Here is a 12,021-nt window from a genome sequence, read left to right as displayed (position 1 = left end):
ATGGCCAGAGTCAAAATCATGCTGAATAGTGGGGGGCTGATGTAGAGTCTCCTATGGAGGGGGGGAAATGCAGATACTGATGTTCATTCTTTAAAATATCTGCCTTTGAATTTTCTGAACATGGCATGCTGTGCCATTGTCCAAGAGAACTTTTCCTGAACGGGTCAATCCCCCTGCCCTCCCCTGTCTGAAAGGGCTCCCAGTGACATGTCATGGGCCAGCAAGCAGCTTTGGTCCCACATGGTTCATGTGCCTCAGTGGATGCCTCGTTTAAAGGGCATCGCTTTGTTGGGGCCGGACATGTTCATCCATTCTCCTCTCCCTTCTGTCCTGCTCCTCTACAGGCTAGATGACAGTTTAACGGGTGAAGCACAAACACGTCGTTACTGTGATGGAGTCCGCCAGAGAGCCATAGAAGAGGCTCCTCCTGCCTTCTGATGGACGCACGTGGTCAGTGAAATTCTGGTATATGTAGCAAGGTCACCTTTTTTACAAAGCGATCACGTGGATTGATTCTTCAAATATGATTTGACGACAAAGATCACAATGGCTGTGTTGTGTTGACAAGCCGCTGCATGCGTGCGTGTCCCTGGTGATGCGGTCCTGCATGTTCTGCATTTCTTTCTCCTGTTTAGCCTAATTAACCTCGACATCTGTTCCGTGAGGATGATGCCCTCCCACACATGATACTGCACTCAATGTGAGTCAAAGCTAAATGTGAATAACACAGACCAGAGCAGTCTGTCTCTGGATCAAATCATTCAAGGTTTAGGTTGTGAGTCAAAGCTAAATGTGAATAAAACAGGCCATAGCAGTCTGTCTCTGGATCAAATCATTCAAGGTTTAGGTTGTGAGTCAAAGCTAAATGTGAATAACACAGACCAGAGCAGTCTGTCTCTGGATCAAATCATTCAAGGGTTAGGTTGTGAGTCAAAGCTAAATGTGAATAAAACAGGCCATAGCAGTCTGTCTCTGGATCAAATCATTCAAGGTTTAGGTTGTGAGTCAAAGCTAAATGTGAATAACACAGACCAGAGCAGTCTGTCTCTGGATCAAATCATTCAAGGTTTAGGTTGTGAGTCAAAGCTAAATGTGAATAACACAGACCAGAGCAGTCTGTCTCTGGATCAAATCATTCAAGGGTTAGGTTGTGAGTCAAAGCTAAATGTGAATAACACAGACCAGAGCAGTCTGTCTCTGGATCAAATCATTCAAGGGTTAGGTTGTGAGTCAAAGCTAAATGTGAATAAAACAGGCCAGAGCAGTCTGTCTCTGGATCAAATCATTCAAGGGTTAGGTTGTGAGTCAAAGCTAAATGTGAATAAAACAGGCCAGAGCAGTCTGTCTCTGGATCAAATCATTCAAGGTAGAAGTGAGAAGTTCAAAGATATGGAGATGTAGCTAATTGTTTACTAAGTCTTAGGCAGGGTATTGCTGTTGCACCAATGAGGGTAGTTACTGTGAATACCATTGAATTCATTTTTTTTCTTCAGCTCTCTGCAATGTCAGTGATTTTGCCTTTCGATATCCAAAAAATATATAATTACTTTAAACATGACTCATTACTGTGCAACTCATACAACTATAGATTAAACACAAAGAGGTTGTGTGTCTAAGTAAAATTGGAGTTTTAATTACACAAAAATGTTCGGAGGGCAGAACGAAAAATGATCGGTTTAGAAAGATGACCCACTTCTTGTAGTTCCTTTCATGGGGCCACCAATCATGGATACCCTGGCAGATTCAGGCAGCCCCTGAATATGAAAAGACAGGGGTGCCATAAAGGGAGGGGGAGAGTTAGGATGATCACAAAGGGCCACTGAGAGACAGGGGCCCTTAAAAATGTGGAATGTAATTGGATTGGTCTGTGTTGGGGGCTCAATATGATATGCTTTCATGTGGCCCCAAATCATTAGCGTGGCCCCAGATGAAAACTAATAACGAATACGTACATTCTGTAAATTGTACTGTGAGTGACACCTTCAAGTAAATGAAAGACAAGTTTAAATCTCTGCAAGACAAAATGTGCTATCCCGTTAATTTTTATAAATGCATTTTAGGTGTACAAATAGCCTAAGATTGTTTGTCTTTGAGACAAAGTTCTTATTAATGTATTCCAAATTAAAATCAATACGCAGCTAGAGTTATCCATCTTCAGGAGCCATCTTCAGGAAAGCTGTAATACTGCACTCTGGTGATGCCGCAAGACAGAGCCCAGGCGCTCGTGCTTCAGGAGTCCTGTCAGTGAGTAACACAGTGATAGCACAGCAGATGTCTGTGATCAACATCCACGTTATATGACTAATTCACCAATAAATTATCCCCCCCCCCCCACACACACACACACACACACACACACAAACACGCACACGCAAAAAATATACTTTCCGTGTTGTCTTACTCACAGAAACGATCGCATTAATATGTCTATGAACTTCGCCAGAATGTATACTGCTGTACTGACTTGACTGGACATACCATGAAAGAGTTGCCAGTTGGAATTGTTCGCTTGGATCACTGTCGACTAGCATTGTGTGGGTCCTGCCAGAGACCTTTCCGTGACCATGTGCAGACACTGTGGGGGAAGGGGACTTATTAGTGACAGACCTCCGCCCAGCCATACACAACTGCGCATGTTTGCCGTCTACTACTCAAGGTGAAACCCAACGCTTAGCAAAGACCCCCATTTTATCAATAACATGATAACACACGAGACTCGTGTGATCGGCGCACATAAGCGCTCTGATTTCCACCGGTTTGTTAACGAGTCAGCCTCCCGGATTCGGGAAAGCACCCGCAGATGGGTAGCACCTAAGGATAGCAATTTAACAGAGGATTATTCAATGCATCCCTGGGGAGAGTAACCTCGTCGGTCGTAATCACGTCAGTGCTCCGTGGGATTAAAATGATCGCTGGACAGGCGCACAAAATGAGTCCAGCTGTCACACGGCGTGTCGGTCACAGCTGGGCGAAGCCTGGGTGTCTTAAAACATTAATGAATCTGCTTAATAATTACCTCAAGACACATGGGGGATCGGGGAGGTGCAGCGAACACAGCGCTCCGCACAGTCCCCAGTGTCCCTCCTCTTATATCCTTCTGCTTTTGTATTGATATAATCCTACTTCTTTACGTTATCAATGGGAATATATTAGCCTTTCTTTAGCAAATTAAATGATTTGGCATTTTAAGCAATGATCTTTTTCCCTATTTTTCTTCAGCTCTTCTTCTGAGTCATCGGCACCGTATTTTAGGATAGAGTGCAAACTTACCTGGATACAACCACACACAAGCTGACCTTGATTGCACATAAAAGGCAGCAGGAGGGAGAGTCAAAACCAGTTGCACTTCTCTGAGCACGCTACACGGTATACGTAATCTGTTTTCCTTCATAATATAAAATGAATCATTTGGATTCAGGGGATATTTCTTAAACATCTTCGTTTTTTTTCTAATACCTGAAGGAAAATAACTGGTCTCCCAGCATCCCCAGATCCACGACGAAATCAAACACGCATATGGCAGCAGACCACTAAATCAACATTTTCCACGCCAGCCTGAGCATCTGAATCACGCCAGGGCACGAAGAAGCTCGGCGTCCTTGAGGAGCGTTGCAGTAACATGAATGGGATACATAATCGTTTCCTACATAGATGTTACAATGAAACAATCGCGCTGAGCTGTGGCATGTAATTATTTTAGGACGGGGGCTGGCGCCGGGACACACAAGCCTTGTCTGAGGGGGGAGCGGAGCTCTTCAGCACCATTCCGGGCGGACAGCTCACTCAGGCTCCGCATCCCGGTAATAATTTCCGCTTTCCTCCTTTCTGCTCTGTGTCGGATCCTCCGGGAGGGATCAGGACCCTTTTCAGGAGATACAATTCCCGCAATACAAAGAAAAGTTGCTGAATCGACCACGGGACAGGACAAGAGAGGAGGTTTTACGCCATACGGTTAAGTGTATTTTCAGAGCTGCAGGAGAAATGTCAAATGTACCATGTGGCGTTTTGTCAAATGGGCTCCTAATGTAGCTACGGTACTGAAAAGGACACGGTAGGTACCAGGTACCCCGGACGGTGCGTTACGGCTTAGCTTGTCATTTAATATTACTGCTGCTGCTCGGCTTCCTCTTTAATTAATTTTGCTTAACGAATCTAATTTTGCAATACCTAATATAGCCTAACTAAACATTGATATTGATTTAGTAATGATAATGCAATAGAATACCATATTTAGAAGGAATAATAGATTCTTTGCGCTACAGAGTATAACTGCATTCGTGGAACAGTTGCACAATTATTAAATGTATTTTTATGACGGAGTAAAACATTTCACGTGGGATAGCTGCTTACGTGGAGACTGGTTAAAATGGGCGCTCTTCCTTCAGAAACGCGTTAGGTGAACATCGGAAGGTCACCGAAGTGACGGGAGAAAAGGTTGCATCGGGAGAACATTATGCACCTTAAAAATAGTCCAAATCGGTCACGATATTTTCAATTACGTTTCAATATCTCAGAGGACTTAACACTAGCCTTTGTAGAAAACGTGAAAGAATTACTGATAAATTGAATGCCTTCATTGTAGTGACGTTTTTTAAACTGATGATGAGTTGATGAAGCGTATCGATACAAATACGTACGTGTGTATGTATGAACCTATTTTTAATGTGTTATCATTTCAGACAAGAACATTTCTTACCTTTTTCAGGTAAGGGACACAGTAACAGAACCTAGGAGGTCTAGAAAGATCACTTCAGCTATGTTTGGAAACTCCAGCATTTTTGGATTTTAGTGTGAAATCCCGGGACCCATTTCCATGGCAACGGTTCACGTGGACCTGACCATCACAAGCGGAATGAACTACCTGCATGGAGGCCTGAGCTCCGGAACCACGGAGAAAGCTCGCCTGGAGCTGAGCGAGAACCCGGACACACTGCACCGGGACATCCAGCAGGTGCGGGACATGATCGTCACCCGCCCCGACGTGGGCTTCCTGCGCACGGACGACGCGTTCATCCTCCGCTTCCTCAGGGCCCGCAAGTTCAACAAGATCGAGACCTTTAAGCTTCTGGCCCAGTATTTTCAGTACCGCCAGCAGAACCTCCACTTATTCCAGAGCTTCAGGGCCGATGACCCGGGTATCAAGCGAGCGCTGATGGACGGCTTCCCAGGGGTTCTAGGGGCGCCAGATCAGAACGGCCACAAGATCCTCCTCCTTTTCGCCTCCAACTGGGACCAGAGTAGGTAAATGTTCAAACTTCAGTCCCATTATCACCTCCTTTGCAGGCCTTGTGTAACAAGACCTTTGCAAGCATTGAAGTTGTGGATGAAGGACCCAAAAGACCAGTCACTAGTGATTAAGCAGGTGGTTTAAGTCTCTTGAGGGCTCCTCGTAAAAGGTGGTTATCCTAAATAATTTATTAAATCAGCTAGGTTTTTGTATGTGTAATATCACCGAGGAACTATATATCAATTTGTCATTGCTTATGATTACTAAGGCAATGCTAATATTTTTATGTAAACTAAAGATACACCCAAACCACATGGGCTGAAGTGGTCCCTCACGGGAAAACAAAAATATTCAGAGGGCAGAAAGAAAAATGATTGGTTCAGAGAGATAACCTATCAGATTATAGAGGAGGTGGGTCCAAGCAACTAGAGGAGGCAGAGCCAACTAATGAGATGTCTTTGTCCGGCCTCTTCTAGTTGCTTGGACCCACCTCCTTTACAGTCTCATTGGTTATCTCTCTAAACCAATCATTTTTCTTTCTGCCCTCTGAACATTTTTGTAAGCAAAATTCCCATGAGCAAAATGGTCATGCATGGATATCTGGTAATTCAAGTTACCTTTTAATTGTTAGGCAAACCAGAAAAACACTGAAGTATTGAAGGTAGCCAAGCCTGTTCCCAGGTCTGCAAGTCAATGGCTGGTTTTTTTTACCCACAGCAAAGACTTTTTGTCCTTGTATTTTTAGGCAATGGTTTCTTGCAAATGTCAGATGTGTAAAGTAATTGACAACCAGGAATAAATATTCCATTTGCTGCTTAAGTCTGTGGCTACAACCTGAACATCCCATGACCATATAAACTATAAAGCTTATTAAAGGCAGTAGTGGAGGGCTGCAGGTTGGCCAAAGGAGAAATCGATGCTTCCACACTAAAATGAAGCCGGTTCTCGCATGTTCCACAGGAGCTCCTTCACAGACATCTTACGGGCTGCTTCCACACTAAAATCAAGCCGGTTCTCGCATGTTCCACAGGAGCTCCTTCACAGACATCTTACGGGCCGCTTCCACACTAAAATCAAGCCGGTTCTCGCATGTTCCACAGGAGCTCCTTCACAGACATCTTACGGGCCGCTTCCACACTAAAATCAAGCCGGTTCTCGCATGTTCCACAGGAGCTCCTTCACAGACATCTTACGGGCCGCTTCCACACTAAAATCAAGTCGGTTCTCGCATGTTCCACAGGAGCTCCTTCACAGACATCTTACGGGCCATCTTCTTGTCCCTGGAAGTCCTGATTGAGGACCCCGAGCTGCAAATAAATGGCTTCATTCTCATCATCGACTGGAGCAACTTCACATACAAGCAGGGGTCCAAGTTGACTCCGGCTATCTTGAAACTTGCTGTGGAGGGACTGCAGGTGGGTGACATATGTAGCCTGTTCAGGTCTACAGATAGGATGTATCAAAGCCCTTTGTGACATCACTCAATGGGGATACTTGCAGATGTTCGGAGATACAGGCCAATGATGCCTAATAGAGATACTGGTAGAGATCCCTACTGAGATGTGGATGTATCTCCTGATGGTATCACAACCAGCTTTGATTGTGATTCCTTATCTGAAAAGGAGACGGCATTAGCCTCACCAGTAGATTCCCTCAGCTGACTTTGAATGCATCCCTGAAATTGGGATCGTCTTTCATTTTTTTCGCCAAATTTGTCCTCCTGCTAAGGCAGATTTTCTGTCTCCGAATTCACAGAGGGTCAGTATCGGGGTGGGGGGGGGGGGGTGGGGGGTATGGGATGGGTTTTTTTTAGACCTCATCTGGCAGGGCTCTGAGTCCCCAGGAAGATCAATAGGCTGGTCCGTGCTTATCTACACCCGAGACCTGGTCTGCTGGAAGAACCAATCTAACTGGCCTTAAAAAAACCTTTCCAATAAAAAAAATCTCCCTGCCAGCACTTTTTGAGAATGAATGTAATATGTATAAATACCCAACGCTGTCCTCGTGATTTCAGAGGCTGTACTCCCATGCATTCTTATACCCGGCAGTCTAGTAGTTGGTTTCCACTCCAGCGTCCATTTCCTTCTCTATTTAAAATCATTACTTTCAGAATCTGGCCTAGTATCCAGTATGTACAGCTATATAAACTTCTATATATTAGCGATTGAATGGTAATGAAGCAGTAACGATGCTGATGATTGCGCCGAATCAGAGCGCCTGGCCTGTGTTCGATTCACCGGTGGCCCCCTTTTCATCTCTCGCAGGACAGTTTTCCTGCCCGCTTCGGGGGAATCCACTTCGTCAACCAGCCGTGGTACGTTTACGCCTTGTACACCGTCATCAGGCCCTTCATCAAGGACAAGACCAGGAAACGGGTAAGCACAACTTCCCTAGTCTCACTCCGGCTTTGCTGGACAATTGTCATCTTACACGTAGACACACACAATAAATAAGTAACTTTATAAATACAAATGTATAGTCATATATAAATAAAATGCCAAATCGATATAAAATAACGAAATAATGGACAACAAAAGCCACAGAGAACGGTGCAGTGCTTTGATCTCCTCCCTCTTCCTCAATCAGTCGTTATTCTGCCCCTTTTGCATCTCACTCCATCTTTTGCTGGTGACGATACTTATTGACCTGCTATACTGTGACCATCTGCTCCTCCTTAGCCAGTAGGATAAAGAGCTGCTTTTTTCAGTCAAGCTGCAGCACTGGACATTCATGGATGTGAAACTGGGCGACGTAGTTTGTATTTGTATTTGTGATGGGAAGTGCAGTTTTCCCAGTCACCTGGTCACAGTAGCTTCACGGCTGCTTCCAGTGCTGATTGCAGCTGTTGCGTGTCCGCCGGTCACCACTGCATGGACACCGTCGTTGTAGATGATGAAGATCTGCTTGCACTTACCATTTTGCAGCCTCGACACATTATGAGAATGAGATTTGTGCTCCCTCTCTCTCTCTCTCTTTCTCTCAAGCATCACTTAATGATCAAGGGTCCAACATGTTTTATTTAAATCTTCAATTGCAAATCTAGCCTGAAACATGACACTATATGACATGAATTGTAAATCATAAGTGAACATGTCTCCTGACACATGGTGAATCCTTACAGATTTTTCTCCACGGCAACAACCTGAACAGTTTACACCAGCTGATTTACCCAGAATGCCTGCCGTCCGAATTCGGGGGGACACTACCGCCATACGACATGGGGACGTGGGCCCGCACGCTGCTGGGCCCAGATTACGACGATGAGATGGAGTACACGCACTCGTACCACGCTCCGCATGTGGGGGGGTCCCTCTGCACCTCCCCCGTGGACGATTCTGAGAGCGTAGTGAGGAGGTGAGATATTTACCTCCGCACACGCGGACCGCGAGGTCTCGCATTTTATGAGCATAACGGTGTGTACCTGTAAACCAATAATAATGTCTGTAATGAGTCACGTGACTTTACAGGAGTGAAAATTAAACATTGCTTCAGATGAACTGGTAAGCAATGCAGTAGCTGTTATAGCATGGCGTGATATTTATAGTCATTAGGTTATTATATATTGTATATATGTGTGTGTGTGTATAAATATATATATATATATAAATGGCTAGGCTTATACCCCATAACAGTGAATCGCAGTTTCACTTAATATAACTGAAATTTGGCCCGATGCCAGATTCCTCTGGCTCAGAGAGAATTAATGGCTTACAGCTGTTGACACAGCGAAGCTTTTACGGGGTTTAGCTGCGTCTGGGAGAGGATTTCACGTTCCATGCTTGTTTTGACGCGAATCGAAAGGCTGCGCGTTTCGTCAGACGGCAGCTGCGGTGTTTGCACAGTGTTGTCGCAGGTGTGCTGAAAGATGTCGCTCTGGGAGCGCGGTGGGCGAGGCGCGGAGCTCACAGCGGCCTTGGATGCAGGCCTTTTACAGTCAGGATGCTGACGGGGGTGTGGCCCGGGGTGGCCTGACAGGGGTGTGAGCCTGGGGTGTCCTGACGGGGGTGTGGCCCGGGGTGTCCTGACGGGGGTGTGGCCCGGGGTGTCCTGACGGGGGTGTGAACCCGGGGTGTCCTGACGGGGGTGTGGCCCGGGGTGTCATGACGGGGGTGTGGCCCGGGGTGTCCTGACGGGGGTGTGGCCCGGGGTGTCCTGACGGGGGTGTGAACCCGGGGTGTCCTGACGGGGGTGTGAGCCCGGGGTGTCCTGACGGGGGTGTGGCCCGGGGTGGCCTGACGGGGGTGTGGGCCGGGGTGGCCTGACGGGGGTGTGGCCCGGGGTGTCCTGACGGGGGTGTGGCCCGGGGTGTCCTGACGGGGGTGTGAGCCCGGGGTGGCCTGCCTGGAGAATGTTGCTGTCCTTCAGACCAGGCCAGACTGTCTGTCTTGCCCCTTTAATCAAGGACGGCTTGGTGCAGTCAGGTTCCTCACTAACCACCATCATGCACCCCACCTCTCCGCCACCTGGCATCTGTTCCAAGGTCAGTTCTACCTCCATGAGCCGGTCTAGAAGCCTCCACGCTTCCCCCTGGCTCAGACTGTCAGGTTCAGACTGTCCCGGTGGGACGCAGGGAATGCTGCTATATATCACAGCAGAGCTCAGATTATTAACCTCCCTGCCTTGAGTGAGCTGGTGATTGAATGAGTCACACAATGCAATAAGCCGCGTTTGATGGATGCCAACTAAAAACTTCCAGTAGCTGATGGAGGAATATGTCCTGAAGACCCATGGGGGGGGGGGGCTGTCCTCTTCCTCTTCTTACAGGTCCCAGTCTGCTCTGGAACCTGAGATGCTGAAACTCGGCGAGGGAGCCATCACACGGCCCTTGCTGGCTCTGGACTGAGAACACCTGAAGGAGGCCTCAGTACTTCGCTCACAGTATACGTATCACTCCGCCCACAGTGGCAAGAGCAGGCGGGGACCAACCGGACCTTTATTCTTACACATCCAGCAGCTGTCACCTTCCACTCCCATTTACAACCATCCAAAAGGATGTAACCTATTTCGCTACAAACAGGGAAATTTATTCAGTGCATCAAGGTTTATAATTAACCTATTGCATATTCATACTGTATGTCTGTATTAAGGACACTGTATATTCAATGGTGCCATTTCTGTTCCCAGATCAATACTGAGGGCTCAATGTCCACAGAGAAACATCATCAGATTGAATGTAAAAATAAATATGGACAAGCAATTAAAGGTAGCGGTTTTGGTGATCATACAGTGCGGGGATGAACCCCGACATGTTGCCAAACCCATAAATAATGTTTATTGTATTTAAGTGTTTGTTGTTTCTGTCATAAATTTGAGAATGTTTAGTAACTGAAGTATTATGCCATGTTTTTTGTATAATGCGTTATAGATAACTTCATAATGCTATACATTCATAAAGTATTATAAACACAGTTATAACTATTTATAAAAGGCACAATGCATTATGAAGCTGTCATCTATAATGCAATATAGATACCTTTATAATGCACTACACAAAGCATCCTTAAGTGTTATACTGACCATTATAATGCATTATGAAGGTATCTATAGTGCATTATAGATGAGAGCATGTTCAGCCATGAGAAACATGGCTATAATGCATTATGCCTCTTTATAAATAGTTATAGCTGTATTTATAATACTTCCTGAATGCATTGTAATTCATTATGAAGGTATGAATAATGCATTGTGATGACTAAGTGTTACCCATTTACTTTATAGGAAGGTGTCTGAAGGAACATGTATTCCATAACAAAGTTAAAAATCACTTTTTTTTAACTGTACACATCAAACACCAGACTGTACAGATACAGGGTAACATCCGCTAATGTGCAGGCCTACATTTAACACATCACTCACAGCAATAAGATTTCATTACGAAGAAAAAAAGATTTAAGAATAGATCTATTTCTGGAAAAAAAAATGCAAAAATAAATTACAAAAATAAATGATTGCTATTAAAAACGCTTGAGTTTTACATGGGTAATCATTCACACGGTTACTCTGTAAAGGGAGGTGCCATTTTTATGTATTAATTGAATTGTTGAATGAATTGCATGATTAAATTAAACAAAATGTGTTAGTTGATGACTCCATTCTTTTCAATGCTGAGGAGTTCAAATGTGTCTATTATCTGAAAACTTACACATTGCCCTTTTAATAAGATAAACTCCCATTTAGTTAATTCCTTGTGAAATAAAATAGAATTGAATTTACTTGGGATTAATGAATTAGTTGTAGCTGACTACAAATGTAAAACAATTAATGGGAAAAATGGGTATTGATTGTATTCATCTAAAAGGCTAAATGTTTGAGACAGCTTTACATATAGTTTTACTGTTAGAGAAATACCTTGACTTTTCATTTGGGACACGTTACTTCAAAACTTTCTGTATCCTACGGTTATTTATTCCATGCGACGCTCCTCCAGAAGCACAATCAGCACACGAAGGTTAATTAAGATCTCTGTAGGGATGGGGGGAGGCGGCAGTGATGCCCATGACCTGAGAGGCCTGCAGCCTGACCCCCCCTCCCGTCGCGCTGTGTAGCTGTGTTCTGTACTCAGCTTGTGAAGACACTCCAGGCACAGCAGGGATCTGCTGACGGTGACACCAAGAGGTCGGCACAGCATTTCTCCAATACAGCAAACGAGGCGTTTTGTCTGCCCTTGAAGTGGATCCCGCCGCCCTGTAGTTCCTGCACTGTCATACCTCGGTGTTGGCCTGCCGCTCCGGCGGATCCCGCCTCCCTGTAGTTCCTGCACTGTCATACCTCGGTGTTGGCCTGCCGCTCCGGCG

The 12,021-nt window shown here is 45.4% G+C and overlaps 1 protein-coding gene across 1 annotated transcript; it reads left to right on the top strand.

The window, feature by feature from the left end:
- The first annotated feature begins 415 nt into the window (after positions 1 to 415).
- On the top strand, positions 416 to 11,306 carry LOC111852538 (clavesin-1-like). The gene is made up of 8 exons (XM_023828570.2): positions 416 to 450; positions 3,220 to 3,366; positions 3,463 to 4,051; positions 4,706 to 5,241; positions 6,468 to 6,642; positions 7,492 to 7,602; positions 8,349 to 8,581; positions 9,992 to 11,306. Exons 4-8 carry the CDS (start codon positions 4,814 to 4,816, stop codon positions 10,068 to 10,070), a joined length of 1,026 nt encoding a protein of 341 aa, XP_023684338.2. The 5' UTR covers positions 416 to 450; positions 3,220 to 3,366; positions 3,463 to 4,051; positions 4,706 to 4,813; the 3' UTR covers positions 10,071 to 11,306.
- Positions 11,307 to 12,021: the final 715 nt, after the last annotated feature.

Source organism: Paramormyrops kingsleyae, chromosome 4 (genome assembly GCF_048594095.1).
Source record: "Paramormyrops kingsleyae isolate MSU_618 chromosome 4, PKINGS_0.4, whole genome shotgun sequence".
In the NCBI taxonomy this organism is placed as follows: domain Eukaryota; kingdom Metazoa; phylum Chordata; class Actinopteri; order Osteoglossiformes; family Mormyridae; genus Paramormyrops; species Paramormyrops kingsleyae.
The sequence above is the reverse complement of the archived record's forward strand: the minus strand, read 5'-3'. Positions and strand labels throughout refer to the sequence as shown.

Excerpts from the sequence above, each read along its gene's own strand:
- LOC111852538 (XM_023828570.2), top strand. The coding sequence starts at position 4,814 with ATGGCAACGGTTCACGTGGACCTGACCATCACAAGCGGAATGAACTAC. Across the intron at positions 6,643-7,491 it reads TTGCTGTGGAGGGACTGCAG|GACAGTTTTCCTGCCCGCTT; the intron begins GTGGGTGACATA and ends CATCTCTCGCAG. Across the intron at positions 7,603-8,348 it reads AGGACAAGACCAGGAAACGG|ATTTTTCTCCACGGCAACAA; the intron begins GTAAGCACAACT and ends GAATCCTTACAG.